This window comes from Cynoglossus semilaevis, chromosome 8 (genome assembly GCF_000523025.1).
Source record: "Cynoglossus semilaevis isolate Cse_v1.0 chromosome 8, Cse_v1.0, whole genome shotgun sequence".
NCBI lineage: Eukaryota > Metazoa > Chordata > Actinopteri > Pleuronectiformes > Cynoglossidae > Cynoglossus > Cynoglossus semilaevis.
Genome location: NC_024314.1, coordinates 9,687,213 through 9,704,758, shown reverse-complemented (window position 1 = coordinate 9,704,758; position 17,546 = coordinate 9,687,213). Strand labels below are relative to the sequence as shown.

At 38.9% G+C, this 17,546-nt stretch overlaps 2 protein-coding genes across 2 annotated transcripts in view; one reads left to right on the top strand and one right to left on the bottom strand.

The window, feature by feature from the left end:
* The window catches only part of LOC112487328 (chymotrypsin-like protease CTRL-1), a 6,261-nt gene extending 4,301 nt beyond the window's left edge, over nucleotides 1-1,960 (bottom strand). The window contains exons 1-2 of the mRNA XM_025057662.1: nucleotides 1,745-1,960; nucleotides 801-815 (exon numbers count right to left, since the gene is read on the bottom strand). Of these exons, the coding sequence (XP_024913430.1) occupies nucleotides 801-815; nucleotides 1,745-1,799 (70 nt within the window). The 5' untranslated portion in view covers nucleotides 1,800-1,960. The remainder of the gene's footprint in view (nucleotides 1-800; nucleotides 816-1,744) is intronic.
* A 1,939-nt stretch (nucleotides 1,961-3,899) lies between these two features.
* LOC103382018 (uncharacterized) lies at nucleotides 3,900-17,534 on the top strand. Its single transcript, XM_017033937.2, has 13 exons — nucleotides 3,900-4,648; nucleotides 8,350-8,475; nucleotides 8,833-9,129; nucleotides 10,372-10,677; nucleotides 10,811-10,921; nucleotides 11,250-11,411; nucleotides 13,341-13,571; nucleotides 13,679-13,729; nucleotides 13,810-14,064; nucleotides 14,872-15,213; nucleotides 15,327-15,596; nucleotides 16,189-16,467; nucleotides 17,234-17,534. Exons 1-13 carry the CDS (start codon nucleotides 4,597-4,599, stop codon nucleotides 17,266-17,268), a joined length of 2,517 nt encoding a protein of 838 aa, XP_016889426.1. The 5' UTR covers nucleotides 3,900-4,596; the 3' UTR covers nucleotides 17,269-17,534.
* The last annotated feature ends 12 nt before the right edge of the window (nucleotides 17,535-17,546 follow it).

Below are 17,546 nucleotides of genomic sequence, written 5' to 3'. Positions count from 1 at the left end.
GCTAAAGTTGAGAGCAGTTTGAGCCCTTTTTGACTGGCGGGGCACTATGAATTTGACGGGGCACCGGGTCAGGAGCAGAGAGATGGAGCATTCATTCATATGAACTGAAACAAATGACATGTAAAAGTCAGTCAGTAAAGGCTAAAATGCTAAAATGCTTTTAGCCTTTTTGATGCCATTTATTAGGGAAATGCAGGCATTGCAGGGGAAAGGCAGAAATATAACAAAAATAGAAATTAATAACATCATTTGGACAAGTTTGGTGGGCCGGATTAAGAAGCCAAACGGGCCGCATTCGGCCCCCTGGGCCATAGTTTGCCGATGCCTGATCTAGTTGGATACATTGACGTCAGTACATATATGTAGTCTATTTGGAAAAAGCTAGTATATTTCCTGAAATAAATTTAAAACTTTATACCATTAGACCATCATTTTTTCCACTGACATTTATTATTATAGTATTTTTAATTTTAATGAATTAAAATACTTTTTTAATTTTGTGAGTGCGGCTTATATCCAGGTGCGCTCAACAGTACGGAAATTACGCTATGTATGTATGTATGCATGTATGTGTGTGTGTGTGGTTGATGTATTTAACATCAACGTTAGATTCTGAAGGCGTTAAGGTCAGTTGGGCAACACATGAAGCTAAAACATGATCTATCGTCATTGTCTGTCTATTGTATCTCATTCAGTGCATTCATGCTAACTGGTAAATACATAAACATGACAAGAAACCCTTGCTGCCAAACACTAGTTCAGGTTCATTGTGAAATCATTACAAAAGTGACAACACTCACCCTGTGCCTTTGACCCTGTAGGGAAGAAAAAAAAAGATACAACTGTTATTTCACTCTGTTTCTAGTTGTACTGTACATTGTAAGGTTGTGTGTTTCTGTCCTCAGCCGTGAGAGGCCACTGAACCTCCTGCTGTTTCCTCTTGTCCTTTCTAGCTTTAGGACAATATGCCAAGTCACTGTGGCACGCGAGACGTCAGGCTGAGACCAACTGACCCTCTAATATTCTATGTTTTCTCCCACTGTCCAGAGAAATGCAGAATGTGAACTAGTCGAACTACACATTCAAATACTTTGAGTTCGTACATATTAAACCGCAACGTTATTGGCGCACAGGTAGAGAAGAAGCGGAGTGACTTTTTAGCCAATCAGAATGCAGAACACAATGCACGATGCAAATCCGTGAAGTAGCGAAACCGTGAAAAGTAAACCGCGTTATAGCAAGGGATCACTGTACTTTGAGTTGACCATAAGGTCAAATTGTGTCTTTTTCTTCGTGTTGCTCATTTCAGGAATCGCCAGAGTTTATCATCTGCCTCCATCTCGGCCTATCCGCCCCGCCTCCTCTGCTCTTACACTAAACATCATTACTATACAATTCTGCATATTCCATCCAAAAATCTGTACCTGTACATTCCTTATCCCTCTCATTGAAATGTATGAAATGTACCTTTATGTCTCTCTAATGTTTGAAATGCTACATTAAAAAAAAAAAAAAAAAAGTAACCTCATTTAAAGTGAAATTGAAAGTGAACTACTGGTCATTGTGACACAGCACACCACTCTATGTGCTTGTCATTGTGACACAGCACACCACTATATGTCTCTATATATTTCAGACAGAATTATGGAACCTGTTGATCAAATATCCTTCTGAGGTTACCCCGAGCAAAACAAAACACACGGAAGCTTCGGACTGCGATTGTACGTGTAAAATTCGGACTCACCTTTGGTAATGAGGACCGTGGAGAGGCAGAGCAGTAGTGCGGCGTTTGTTGCCATGTTGATGTGTGAGAAGAGGGTAAGGAGTTTTCTTATTTAGATTTACTGTACAACCACTCCCTAACCTCTCAAACCTGTTTAATGTCATACCAACACACGGTTTCTCTTCCCATTGTATAATTTAATTCAAAAAGCTCTGTCTACATTCCACGCCTCTCTTGTGTTGTGGCTTTGCCAAATAGCTCAGCCAACCACAGCTGGGATGGATGTGAAACTAAAATGTACAGTATTTCATTTGTCTAGACCCGACTTTATTCCAAAGGTGGCCTATGTGCCCTGTAGTTTCAAGAAATAGAGAGAGTATTTATATAAATATATACAATCAATCTAACAAACATATATAACAAATGTATATACATATATAGAATATAGGAATAAATATATATGCATATACAGCTACAGTACATTACATTGCAATTTGTTTTTTTTTAAATCCAAATCTCACGAAAACTTTTCGCTGTGTCGCGAAATATAGCAAAGAATAAACTAAAATACATTATACAATATTTATACGTACATACGTACGTTTTGGCTTTAAAAAAAATGTGGATTTTCCTTTTGAAATGGAGATAAGCGCATTTGCGAACTATCGCTGGTAGCTTTGTTTACCTAGACGAAATCGTACGTAGCGTACTGTCGGCTAACGCAACGCGTACTCGGTGTACTATTGGCTAATTGATCATGCTCTCCTGTTCTGATCCTCATGCTGATTGGCTCACGCGTCGTAGCATCTCTCAGCATCTCCCCCTTGTCTGTCGGCCACTCTCTCGTTCACGTCGCTCTGCGTCGCTATTATACAACTCTACTGAGGATATAATTGTGTGGGAAATTGTAATACAGTCTAGGGAGGGTTGATAACAGTGTGGGGGAGGTTCGTAAAGGGTAAATATATATTTAAATAATACAATAACTATCTCACCTCTACTTTGCGATTTTTCCCATTTCGGTGGGTCTTGGAACGCAGCTATATTCACAATAGCAGAGGGTTCACTGTATATATATATATATATGTGTGTGTTTGTGTGTACATACTATAAGTGATCTGTACATGACCTTATATGGTTGTTTCATACTGTAGGGGGTTAGTACTCCTGCCTGGCAAGCAAAGTCTCGGATCTTGGGTTTGATTCCCAAAGGATCCACATAGCCCTAATGACGCCTCCCACGTGGCAGCCTGTGAGTTGCAACCATGTACTCAATAGTGCCTCCTGTGGCAGCTTGTGTCATTTGCAAAGAGTCAAAAGTATACGTGTGTTATCTACCCCTCATTAATGGTGTCCGATCAACCTAGTCAATAAATTTACCAACCGCCCTAACCAGGATTCGATATTGCCCAGGAGGTGGCGCCACACCAATGACGGAGACATTGCCTCTGGGCCAAAGCGCTACACTATGTAAATCATGGATTTAAATTCAGTATATGTTCAATACATGTATCTAGTTCAGGTGTGGGCAAACTTTTTGACTGGCGCGGCACTATGGGTCATAAAATTTGACGGGGCACCGGGTCAGGAGCAGAGAGATGGAGCATTCATTCATATGAACTGAAACAAATGACATGTAAAAGTCAGTCAGTAAAGGCTAAAATGCTAAAATGCTAAAATGCTTTTAGCCTTTTTGATGCCATTTATTAGGGAAATGCAGGCATTGCAGGGGAAAGGCAGAAATATAACAAAAATAGAAATTAATAACATCATTTGGACAAGTTTTTTAGGCCGGATTAAAAAGCCAAACGGGCCGCATTCGGCCCCCTGGGCCATAGTTTGCCGATGCCTGATCTAGTTGGATACATTGACGTCAGTACATATATGTACTCCATTTGGAAAAAGCTAGTATATTTCCTGAAATAAATTTAAAAACTTTATACCATTAGACCATCAGGGACATGATGTTTTTTTTTCCACTGACATTTATTTATTATTATAGTATTCGTTGCACATTAAACTAACGTGTTTTTTGGCCTTCTGTTGTTTAGTCAAGGTACGGCTGTGACATTTAAATGAGGGAAAATTTTCGGACAGGTTGTTCTGCCACATCCAGAGGAGAGGAGAAAACCAAACCAAACGACGTCTGTTCCGGGCCTTAAGCAATGTCCGCAGGCAGAGAGGCATTCACAAAGAAGAGCCGTAACAGACAACACTCAAGGGGCCGATTGGCAAATACAGCTGCATTCCATGGCTGATGAATGTTGTTATTAAAAAGGACAAAGTCAAACAATTCATACAGCTGATCCGGTTAATGAACGTTCAGAGGGGACAATAGCTGGAACACCTTCGCCTCGAACATCAAACACTTGAGGCTTAAACATTAACCAAAGGGGTGCAAAGATGGAGCTTTCCAGATTTTTTCTCCTTGTTTCCCTGCATTGAAGCAACAAACACACTTTCCTCTCAGACAGAAAAAAAAGACTTGAAGTACCGCCCGAGTGTTTGCCCATAAAGCTCCGTCGAACTGCCCTCCCTGTTTGTTCATGGCAACACTGTACCAATGCAAAGTAGGCCCACATCTTTGGCCAGAGGCCCGGCTGAATTTTAAGTGATCGTTACCCCGTTTGTGCGTCCCCTGCCCATTGCGTTCCTTCCCTCTCACCACCACCCCCTCAGTGGCTCTTTGCAATGTATCGGTAGTCCTGGGCACACTAATTTACAAGGACAAAGACTTCAAGACACAGGGTCAATATTTCTTTTTTTTTCCCCCATTTGGCGGCAGAGTGATCCCACCCACCGTCATGTCACCGCTCTACATAAGACAGTAAAGGGTCGGCTGATAAGAAGTTAGTCTCAAGACAAGCCTGGCAATGGGGTGTAAAGTCCTCTTCAATATCTTCCTACTGACTCTCGTAAAATGTGGTAAGTATTGTGCTGCTTCTCTCACACGACACCCACACACCCACACAGAAATTGAATATATTCACCTCTAAACCACCAAAAACAGGTTGGCTTTTTTATTTAAAAAAATTTTGACATTTGAAGTATTTCAGATTGATGCAGATAGTCTGGAAACGTACAGAACGTGTGGTCTGTAGATGTTCGAACGTCAGCGCTATGTAGCTTTGTTTGGGTTGTTTTTTTTTTGTCAGGTTTTCGCAGTCTAAATGTGAGGGTCTATGTATGTACTGTATATTGTGTGGTTTTACCAAAATGCTAACAGTGATGCGAATCAACAGTTACCTCTGTTTTAAAACATATTTTGTTAAAGGATGTTTAATTTAAAAAAGGAAAGGGTAGTAATTAAATATGAGGCAAGGCTTTGTTCGACAAAATGTACTTTAATGCCATATAATTTGAGACTGGATTTACTGAAAATTTGATGATACTATTTATATATATACAGTTTTTATCCACAATGTAGTTCGACAATGTCTTATCTTAGATTAACTAGATGTGTACGATAAAATAAAAAATGTAATACTTCAATAGAAAGTATACTACCCAATTTGTCTTCTTTGTAAATATACTTCCTAGAAAGGAAGTATATTTATTATGAAAAACATATTTTAAATGTACATTGTGAAAATGACTAGATTTACTTGAAATGAAGGAAATTGTATTTTATGTGATAAAATAATCTGCTACAGGTGTATGACAAGATATATATATATATATAAATATATATATGTATATATATAATGTAGTGTGCTACAGGTGTATGACAAGAAATATATATATGTATATATATAATGTAGTCTGCTACAGGTGTATGACAAGAAATATATATATATATAATGTAGTCTGCTACAGGTGTATGACAAGATATATATATATATAAATATATATATGTATATATATAATATAATCTGCTACAGGTGTATGACAAGAAATATATATATGTATATATATAATATAATCTGCTACAGGTGTATGACAAGAAATATATATATGTATATATATAATGTAGTGTGCTACAGGTGTATGACAAGAAATATATATATGTATATATATAATATAATCTGCTACAGGTGTATGACAAGAAATATATATATATATAATGTAGTCTGCTACAGGTGTATGACAAGAAATATATATATGTATATATATAATATAATCTGCTACAGGTGTATGACAAGATATATATATATATAAATATATATATGTATATATATAATATAATCTGCTACAGGTGTATGACAAGAAATATATATATGTATATATATAATGTAGTGTGCTACAGGTGTATGACAAGATATATATATATATAAATATATATATGTATATATATAATATAATCTGCTACAGGTGTATGACGAGAAATAGATATATAAATATATTTTTATTAGATTATAGCTGGAATATCTCAATAATTAGAACTTAGCTCCAAAAGCTAGGTGACAGGACTATTTCCTTTTTGGAAAAAAACAAAACAATTGAAGTTATTTCCTTAATACGACGTTTGTTTACTTCTATTTCGCAGTGTAATATGTCACAGTGTTTCAGGTTGACCTGAAGTGAGTGCAAACCTACTTCAGTCAAGCCTGTTCTCACACACACACACACACACACACACACACGCGCTTTGATCACACTTTGATCTGCTCGTGTGTGACACTCAGCGATGACACATAAGCACTCCGCACTACGCAACGTTCTCCAGGTTCTCTTGATCTGTGCCTGCCTACAGGTATTTATTATACTAGTTAGCAATTAAGCTGTCAGGGCCAGATACATCATGAGCTGCTATTTACACTGGTTCAAAGACCCAGTCAAAGTTTACTGACTTATTATTATCCTGAACTCAAAAGAGAAATGGGACAAAGAATATATAATAAACCCTTCTGAATAAACTAATAACTCCGTTCAACTAACTAACTAAGTGCTATTGTTGCTTTGTTTGGAATGCAGTCAAAGGTAATTTAAGTTTAACACATTGCAAACATGAGTAATCATCACTCAATTACTCATATGAATCGTACGTGTCAAACACAAGGCCCGGGGGCCAAATGCGGCCTGCGTGTTTAAAAAGCATTTAATAAAGTCTTTGCAGCAGAGTTTCTGAACCTTTTTAATTACACAGCAATAAAAAAAAACTTATAGCTTGAATAAATAATAATCAATTGCAGAAACATGAATTAGTCTGTTATGGAGTAGTTACATCTATACCGGCGGTCCCCAACCTTTTTTTACCACCCGTTACTACAGGCGAGTAACAAGGTGCTGAGCATTGAAGGATCATTCCATTTTTTTAAATAAAACACCTTTTAGAATTCTATTCTGTTTGTATCAAACTGACTTTTATTGTCAGATTATCTTTAAATAATCAATGGATATGGTGGATTTTCTGGCTGTTCTTTGAATGAAGTAAATTAGTAAAAATGAAGTACATTTTTTCACTGTGTCCCACTGCGACCCGGTACCAAATGACCTATGGACTAGTACTGGTCCACGGACCAGGGGTTGGGGATCCCTGATCTATACAGTCTTCCATTTACAATGGGCCCTTCAAGGGGAACTGTATTGGTGATGTGGCCCCCTGATAGAAATTAAATATACTGCATTTACAACAAACAAAACGTGTATCAAAACCAAAATATGACATTTATTCTGTTTTTAAATCCATGTGTTTTTACACACCATGGACTCATTCATCCTGCTCTCCATAGGTTGCTAGTTTAAATCCAGTTGTGTGCAATTACTAACCCTAATATGTTGAAAAAATAGCACCAGTACAATATTAGTACCCAGGTTCCCACTTTGGACATTTAGGCTAATACAGTAATACAGTGTTCCCCAACCTTTTTTGAACCACGGGACATGTATATCATCGGGAAAAAACCCCACGACACACCGCCAAACAGAGATCTCACAAAAAGTATATTTAATGAAATATAATAATCTTCTAGTTTAAATGTATGAAAAATGTACTCATATTTAGTTGAAGACTATGCTGACATACTGGCAGGAATTGAAGAAAGACACTCACAAAGATCTTCTTCGACAGCTCTGGTTATCTGTTTTTTAGTGTTCATAGCCATCTGCTGCCACCTAGCCACCTAGCTAGCAGAAGAGTATAGTTAATTGTTCGAAGAAACATTTTATGCAATAAATAAATAATAGTTTGCAATTATAGCATACTGTATATGTACACCAGTGAAACCTCTAGTGAATAAAACTAAATTGGAACTTGTGCACGTCCGGTTATGGTTCAGAGTTTGGCTAGCAAATTATTCAAATTTTTAATCCGAATAATCAAAGGGTAACTATAGATTAATCATGATTAATTGTGATCATAATTACGCATGATTAATCGTGATTAATTTAGACAGTCCTAAATTTGACCAAAAACAAAATCCATCACATTTTGATAGAGCCGTGCAGCAGTGGCCCGAAGTTCAGTGTTAGCATAACACACTGCTAACTCGAAAGGAGAACCGCGATATAGAAAGGGATAAAATATAAAGAATTTCACTTCTTCTATAGTGCATAATAGGCCAGATTATGATTATTAGTACTGGGCGTATTAAAACGAAAGATGGTGAGATTTACAGCAATAATCCAGTTTAACCGGCGCTGCTCAAAGACACTTTCTCATCTTAATGTTCCTCCTCTGTTTGCAGTATCACCGAATGAAATTCAAGCCGGCGAAAACACGAATGCGACCTTGCCCTACAACGTGTCGCTCCCCGTCTCTAAAGCAGACATTACAAACCAGTCTCTCGTCGACGCCAGCTGGATAAGAAACGGTATAGTAATCGCCTCCTTCACTGAAGCTCTCTCCGAAAAACAAGGAGAGGCTTCAGCATCCCGCCACTGATTTCATCAATGGAGGCTTCTCACTGACTATCCTCAGCACAAGTCTGGACCTAGAAGGGCTTTATACATGTACAATCGGCTACAACTCCAAAGAGTTGCACTATAGTGATGTTACATTTAGGGTTGTTTTTTGTTTTGTTTTTTTATTTCTCAAACCTTTCCTCATCAAAATGTTATACAAAATTTACAAAACAAAACATTTTAGCACTATAGTGATGTTACATTTAGGGTTTACAAAATTTACAAAACAAAACATTTTCATATTTTCTTCCATCCTCCTTTTATAGCTTCTCCAACACTGTCGGTCCCTCAGCAGTGGGTGGTGTTAGAGACCGAGAGCAACCTGACATGCCATGCATCTGGTTACCACCCTCCACCTGTCTCTTTCTCCTGGACCAGGGATGGCCAAGAGGTTATACCCTTTTACCAGGTTGAAGGTGAACAGACCCCGGGGTCTGGGTTGTACCAAGCCGTGGGCAACTTGACCATTTTCCCGTCCCGTGATGATCAGAATGTGACCTTTGGCTGCGTGGTGTTACACAACGGCAGCCAATATGAGTTGGATTTCCAACTCAATATCACCTGTAAGTGACACATCATTGTTTGTTGTTTTTTTTTTTTTTTTCAAATCCATATCTCTTGAGTAATGTACAAGTACATTATTTATCTTCCTTATTGAAAATTAGCATAGTTTACTGGGGTTCAATTCCCATAGGAACCACATGCTTGGCGCCTCTAACGGGTGGCCTGTTGTGCAAGATCTGCTGTTAACACAAGTGGGTCATTAATAAAGTTCAAATTATTATTATTATTATTATTGTTGTTTGTCTTTTTCGTTTTTATTTTCAGGTTAATATTCGGGTTTCCACTTACGTTTGGTTCAAAATCTGATGCTCTAAATTGAAAAAATATTTCATTTTTGACCAGATTTTGAAAGCCCTGAACAAATAAAACTCAGCTTGAGGTGTGACACCGATGTGATAATAAAATAGTATTTCATTTTTGACCAGATTTTGAAAGTAAAAAAATAAAACTCAGCTTGAGGGGTGACACCGATGTGATAATAAAATAATAAAACTCCACAAACAGCTCAGCAAGGCCCAAGAGACATGTTTTCAGAGACACTTCTAAAAAAATATACCAGAACATTCTTAAAACGTTATGACTTCCCCTGCAATATGCATCATGTTCACATTGTGTCAATCATTTTTCCCGATAGCTTCCTCAGACGTTAGTGCAGGCGTGTTGGTGTGAACTAAGATAAATGACATGTAAAAGTCATGCATAAAGGCTAAAATGCTAAAATGCTTTTATCACTTTCTACTCCATCTATTGGGGAAACGTAGATATTACAGGGAAACGGTAGAAGTATAATGATTATATAAACAAATTATATCATTTAGAAAAGTTTTGCGGGCCGGATTCAAAAGCTGAACGGACCGCATCAGGCCCGCAGGCCTTAGTTTCCCCATGCCTGCCTTAGTGGCTACAGTATTTAACCTTGAATGATGAATCAGTTCAGATATAAACGACTGAACAAGGCAGGCAAAGACCAGCCGCGCGACAGTCTAGAAACACATTGTCTCAGTGGAGGCCCATTCATAACAACTACACCTTAATTATTTAACCCAGCAATTACGAACACCATTCCTAAGAGTTCAGACAACCGCACATGAATTCAAACTTCATGTTCCAGACTGTTTGATGGCATTCTGTCAGATTGGGACCTAGCTGATTTCTGCTTTTTGGCCTAATTAAAGTGTCCTCTCTGCTCATGATCATATGCACGTTTTTTTTTTTTTTTTCTTTTCTGAACACTCCGTCAGACCCGCCGGTAGTGAAACTTTCGGCTGTCCCATCACACTCAAACAACGGTCCTCTCACCCTGTACTGCGACCTGGAGAGTTTCTACCCAGAGGAGGTGTCTGTGTCCTGGATTCAAAACGGCACGCCTCTGCCTGAGACGCCGGTCAGTGAGCAAAATCCCGACGGCACCTACAGCACCAGACACTATTTAACCATGACCCCGGAGCAGAGGAGCCTAGGTGGAATGGTGGAGTGTGCGGTCAGCCAGCCTGGTGTGGTGCACTCAGCTAACAGTTCAGAAAACCTGGAGAAACTGGATCCCAAAGGTATGGTTTTTTTTTTTGCGTTTAACTTAAGATGATGTCAAAAAAAAACAAAAAAAAAAAAAGAAAAAAAAATGGAAATGCCTGTATGACATAGGATTAACTCATTTTTGCTTTTTATCATTGTTTCCTTCAGATGTGACTCCAGTGTTGACTAAATCAGCCAAAGCGTCTGTGGCTATGATGTGTATTTCCATAGTCCTGGTCTTTCTGCTCTGCTTTGGTTTTTCATGGAGGAGAAGAGATGGTGAGTGTCACATCCTCCCAACCCTATGTGGAGAGTTATAACAGTAAGACACCGGGAGCTGAGTTTTGACAAAAAGCGCTCAATAGTCCAGAAATTACGGTATTCTTTATTGGCTATATAAACTCTGAGTCGAATACTGTGTATACAGACACTGCTTTTGAGACCTCTGTCTACCAGTGATGACATCAATCCAAGTAACAATGGCTATTACGTCAGTATTTGTAGCTTCCTGCTCATTTTTGGCATTTCTTAGAAGTGGTCTTCTTCTTAATCACAGCTTGGTGAACTACGACTAATTATAAAAAAAAATGAATGTATTCCTTTGTAGAAAAGCAGAAGTCTCTCAGTGTGTCAGGCATCATTCTGCCCCCACGCGTGGTTGTGGGTCAAAAGGGCAGGGTGACAGTGAGCATCGAAGGCAGGAGGGTGGATCGAGTCCAGACTGAATGGTTTCTCAACAACACGCCCATTTCTGACACTTCACTTACAGGTAGGAGGACTTTTTATTCAGAATAACCAGCAAGGATTCATGTAAATTGCACTTCTCTAGTGAAGCTCAGTTTATACATTTGTGAAGACTTAATCCTCTGTGGATAAACAAAATTGTTTAAATATAAATATGTACAGCAGATAATTAAATATTCTTTACAAGAACTGTCAGTTATTGATACACATTGATACAAATTGACACGACTTGACCACAGGGTAATAAACAGTTGTTGGTGATTCTCAAGTTTCCGATGGTACCTGAATGCACCCCATGTGACATGCAGATGACTGAGACCTGAAAAAAACAAGAAAACAAAATGGAAATGCCTGTATGACATAGGATTAACTCATTTTTGCTTTTTATCATTGTTTCCTTCAGATGTGACTCCAGTGTTGACTAAATCAGCCAAAGCGTCTGTGGCTATGATGTGTATTTCCATAGTCCTGGTCTTTCTGCTCTGCTTTGGTTTTTCATGGAGGAGAAGAGATGGTGAGTGTCACACCCTCACAACCCTATGTGGAGAGTTATAACAGTAAGACACCGGGAGCTGAGTTTTGACAAAAAGTGCTCAATAGTCCAGAAATTACGGTATTCTTTATTGGCTATATAAACTCTGAGTCGAATACTGTGTATACAGACACTGCTTTTGAGACCTCTGTCTACCAGTGATGACATCAATCCAAGTAACAATGGCTATTACGTCAGTATTTGTAGCTTCCTGCTCATTTTTGGCATTTCTTAGAAGTGGTCTTCTTCTTAATCACAGCTTGGTGAACTACGACTAATTATAAAAAAAAATGAATGTATTCCTTTGTAGAAAAGCAGAAGTCTCTCAGTGTGTCAGGCATCATTCTGCCCCCACGCGTGGTTGTGGGTCAAAAGGGCAGGGTGACAGTGAGCATCGAAGGCAGGAGGGTGGATCGAGTCCAGACGGAATGGTTTCTCAACAACACGCCCATTTCTGACACTTCACTTACAGGTAGGAGGACTTTTTATTCAGAATAACCAGCAAGGATTCATGTAAATTGCACTTCTCTAGTGAAGCTCAGTTTATACATTTGTGAAGACTTAATCCTCTGTGGATAAACAAAATTGTTTAAATATAAATATGTACAGCAGATAATTAAATATTCTTTACAAGAACTGTCAGTTATTGATACACATTGATACAAATTGACACGACTTGACCACAGGGTAATAAACAGTTGTTGGTGATTCTCAAGTTTCCGATGGTACCTGAATGCACCCCATGTGACATGCAGATGACTGAGACCTGTCATTCTCCTGGTGTTGCTGCGAAGCTCCTAAGGCTAGCGTGTAGCAAGCTAGCGCAAAACGGACATGTTTTTGACCAGAAATAGACCAAAGGAGCAGACCAACACACACTGAAAACATGCTTGTTAATCATTTTCTTATTGTAAACAAATGTAATAATAATTTTATAGTGAATAAGGTAAGGAAAATCGTTCTAAAAGTTCCTGTAATTATTGTAAACAAATGTAATAATAATTTCATAGTGAATAAGGTAAGAAAAATCGTTCTAAAAGTTCCTGTACATTTTGTAGCATTGTCTGTGGGTTTAGCCAGAAGCTAAAGCTATTTGGGGGCAAAAGTTTGTGAATCCCTTTATTAAACAACAGCTTCCACCTCCAAATGTTTTTTTATTCTAAGGGACTAATATATATATTTAAACATATTCACCCTTTTAACTTTTTTATATTTCACTGAGATAGAATGATTATTTGAATGGAATATTTGGGGGCAAACAGAAAAACTGAGCAAGGTTCATATAATGTGGGGAACTGCATAACCAACAACTTGGAAACTTCTGCCAGCTTCCATTTTATAAACCCGAAGGAATTTACTTTTTCATGTTGCAATAATAATAGTAACTATCATTTTACCCCTCCCTTGTCCCTCTTGTCTTAGCGTCAGAGAAAGGTCCTCTGCTGCCCTCGAGAGGCGAGTTGGCGTACTACAAGCTGCACACCCAAGGGCCTCTACACTCTTCTGGAAGTGGCATTCAGCAGCTTATTTCCGCAGTCACCTTCATCCCCCAGATTTCAGTTCACAAGGCGGCGGTGTTCAAGTGTCAGGTGTCTTACATAGGCAAGGACAAGATTGTGGTGGAGAGAGTGTCCGAGAAGTTTACGATCCTGTGTAAGAAACAAATGTCTTCGCGGGCAAATTAACTAGTAACTAAATCATTTTCACTGTTTTTCGAAAATACTATGTTTGTAATGTAATTGTGTTGGGGTTTTTTTTAGCTGCTCCAGAAGTATCGGAAATTCAGCTGGCAGAGGCAGCAAATGACTCTGGTAGATTTCTTTTTCATCTGTTGAAACCGTAGAACATCACTGGGTATAAACGTCTTCAACCATTCCATTTTACCTTGCAGATGTCATTAGCCTGACAGTACGGGCAACGCATTTCCATCCAGACATAATCACCTTCCGCTGGTTTTGTCAAGGTGGTGAGTTGAGCCCCGTGGCCTCCCAAGCCTCGTCCTCCCCAAGACCCAATTCTGAAGGCTTCTTTTCAGCCTATAGTCAGTGTAAATTGCCACGAAGTGAATTGGAAAAGGGGGCCACAAAGGTGTGGGTCAGCGTCCACCACATCGCCTTGAAGCAGCCAATCACACGGGAAACACGAGGTGAGTAAGACTGTAAAGGGGGAAAAAAAAAACCCCACAAACTTAACATTACATTACTGTAGTTTTATATCATGTTTGAATTTATTTCACCATGTAAATCTGTTACCTTTCAGAGATATTATAGCATTGAGCATTACATTTGTCGTAGTTGTTGCAGATGTAACAAAATGACCATTACAGTTAACCCCACTCTACTCCGTTTGCCAACATGTTTACTATATATTGTACTTAGATACTATATATATCGTACTACTTGCTACTTGCTAAATAACATACAGTACAACAATTTATAAAAAAACACATATTCATGTATTGTATGTGCCAAGATGCCCTTAAGGGTCCAGTGTATAAAATTTAGGAGGGTTTATTTACTCATGATAAATAAACATATCAGTATGTCTATATACATTTATCATGACCTTGAAATCCATAGAATGTTTTTTTTGTGTGTGTGTAAATTCCAGTCATTGCTTGTTAAAGTGTAATGTGTGCCTTCCAAAAAAAAAAAAAAAAATTTTAGTGTAGGGCAACACCTAAAGTAGCTGATTTACATTAAAACAGATTGATCACGTAAGGTGAGAAGGAAGAATGAAAATACAACAAGATGCAAGATGAAGGAGGAATAAAGATGATGAAAGTATGACGGGGACGGAGGTTCCACTCCTGACCCAAGAAGATAGTATCTAACTAGCTGAAGGAAATGTTTGAAATCACGTAAATGACGTTTATTTCCGGCGCTTTACTAAGCGCTTGTTGATATGATTTCATAATGCAAACGTTTGATGAATGCATTTCCCTTTAACCCAGGTTTTCTCAAGAGGCCGTGTGTATCTGAACTTATCTCCTACTCTTCACCTGACCATGCTGTGTCACTGGGGTGTGAAATCACTGATTTCTACCCTCCAAACATATCCGTGACGTGGTTGAAGCTCAGAGAGGGAGAAGAGGATGACAGAGAGGAGGAGATCATCAAAGGCGGAGAAATATGGGGCCCCCTGCAGACTAATCCAAGGATCTTCAGGTCCACAGCCTTGCTGAAGATGGGGACGGCACGTAAGGATAAGGACAGGATCAGAGGCATTGTCTGCAGAGTGGAGCACTGTTCTCTACCTGAACCTATAGAGAAACACTGGAGAGATGCTGACATTGGTATGACATTTATTCAATAATAGACACCAATTCCCTTTAACATAGAGGGGTCTTTGCTATGATTGGTCAATGCAGTGAATGAAATGTTGCCTATTCTGTTTGCACCCTTTCAGTGGCGCCTTCCATTCCTCCATCAGTCTCTGTCTGTTGGAGCAGTGAAGGAGTTGGTGTTTTTACCCTCCTGTTGAGGGGAGGTCACCCTAAGGTCAAATTAGCGTGGGCAGCCGGAGGACCCACTCTTGTGCCGATGGTGTCCAGCGAAACAGAGGAGTTAGGAGATGATGGGCAGAGGGAACTGAAAAGTGTCTGCGCTCTGGAGAGGTCCACAAGCCTGTCCAATCACAAGCAGCCAGAGAGACAGAAGAAGAAAAGACATGCAATCAGTAAGTGTGTGCGCGTGAGTGAGTGAGTGAGACAAGGTCACTCAATCCTCACTTATATGTGGACTTTCTTGATACAAACGTCAATCTCTAGTTAGTTTTGGATTATGAGTCGATTATGAGTTCTCTAGTTAGTTTTGGATTATGAGTCGCTCCGGAGTATGAGTTGCACCAGTGCCCTCTAGTGGCTGTACATTTTTAGTCCTACAGGAGTAGCAGATACTGGTACACAAGCCTATAGAGTGCCCCCGTGTGGCTGTCAGTGTGAAAATAACAAACGTGTACATTTTTAATCGTACAGGAGTAGCAGATACTGGTACACAAGCCTATAGAGTGCCCTCTAGCGGCTGTCAGTGTGAAAATAATAACGTGGAATTATTTATTTGAATATATATGTCGCATCCAAAGGATGAAAAAAGGTACGACTTATTGTCCGGAAAATATGGTAGGCCTCATAAGGGAGTCCATGTAAAGATGAGCTTGGTGGTTTATTAGGTTAAGTACAAAGTGACGATGTGAGTGTACACGATTGACCGAAAAGCTCCACCACAATTACGAGTTGCCCTTGTTTTGTTTTTTTTTTGTTTTTTTCCAGAAACAAAGACTGCTGTTACAGACCCCAACACAGAGGGAATTCAGTACATTGACGAAAAGGTGGACGGAGAGAATAACATCATTGACAGAGATGAGGAGACCAAGTCAGACGTCAGTGACGAGGACAGTGACAGAGAAAGTGAGGAAGACCCCAGTGCGCTGCATATCAACAGGGTCAACTTGAGCAAGGATTCCAGACAGAATGACCTCCAGCGTTTGAGGGTCTGCGTCGAAATCCGTCATCCTGCCCTCAAGGTCCCCGTGTACAGGACCTGGACTGGTAAGAAAACTGCACACAGAGTACACACACAAGATGGTTTGTTAACCTAATTATTAGTAGTATTATTTATTATTAGTCTCAGGAAATAAAGTCCATTATAATCTGAAGATTTTGAGATAATATACAGTAGTAGTATATGATCTTTGAGGTGCTACGGCTTTGTTGGTCAAGTAACTGAGAGGTCTAGTTGATAGGAGATCCCGTGTTGAAATCCCGCTTACACATCTGCCTTACATTTAAAAGTTCCCCTTGTTGTTTGGCAGACTGATGCAGCAGATCTGCTGTTAACGCTACAATTTCCCCTAGTGTGGAATCAGTGCTGTTCTCTTTTTTTTTTTTTTATGAGCAACATAAATGGTAATAAGTGATACAGAGTGATCTTTGTTTGTCAAACGGGTTGCAACAGTTTTGTTGTTCCGGGAACAGCCCTAACATACTGACCTAAAAAGTGACGTCTGCAGCTAATCCGACCTCATTTACTCATCCGACCACCGTTTACCAGAACCAGGATACCAGTGGTACCGTTGGACTACCTGGTTTAGCCGTTGTATGACAACATCAACTGTTCAGGTAGACCTTGTGTTTTAACTACGTGGCAGTACTTCAGTTTCCGCTCTTATGAAAGTAGAACTTACATTTTAGGTTAGGGCATCACACAGACGCACATATGAAGAAATATTTTCATCAGGGAACCAAAATAGAAGAAGTAACAAGAGCTTTTTTCATGATCAGTTCTTCAAAATTAAATTTGTTTTCTCACTTTCAGAGCCGAATGAGGAAACTTCATCTTCTGCAATGTAGCCATGGCACCAGGGGAGTCTCTCTAGTAAACCTAACGTAACTCACATATTAATGTATTAAATATATTTCATGTCTTCACAGGTAATATATGTTAGAAGTGTTGTTTGTTTGTTTGTTTGTTTTTTTATCTATAATGAAATGTATCTAATCTAAACAGCAAATTAAGTTTTGTATTATTTGAACTATTTTTGGACTTTACATTACCACCTACTACTAACTTGCATTTTACATGAGTGTGTGCATAACAAAAAATCTTTTTTTTTTCTTTTTTTTTTTAC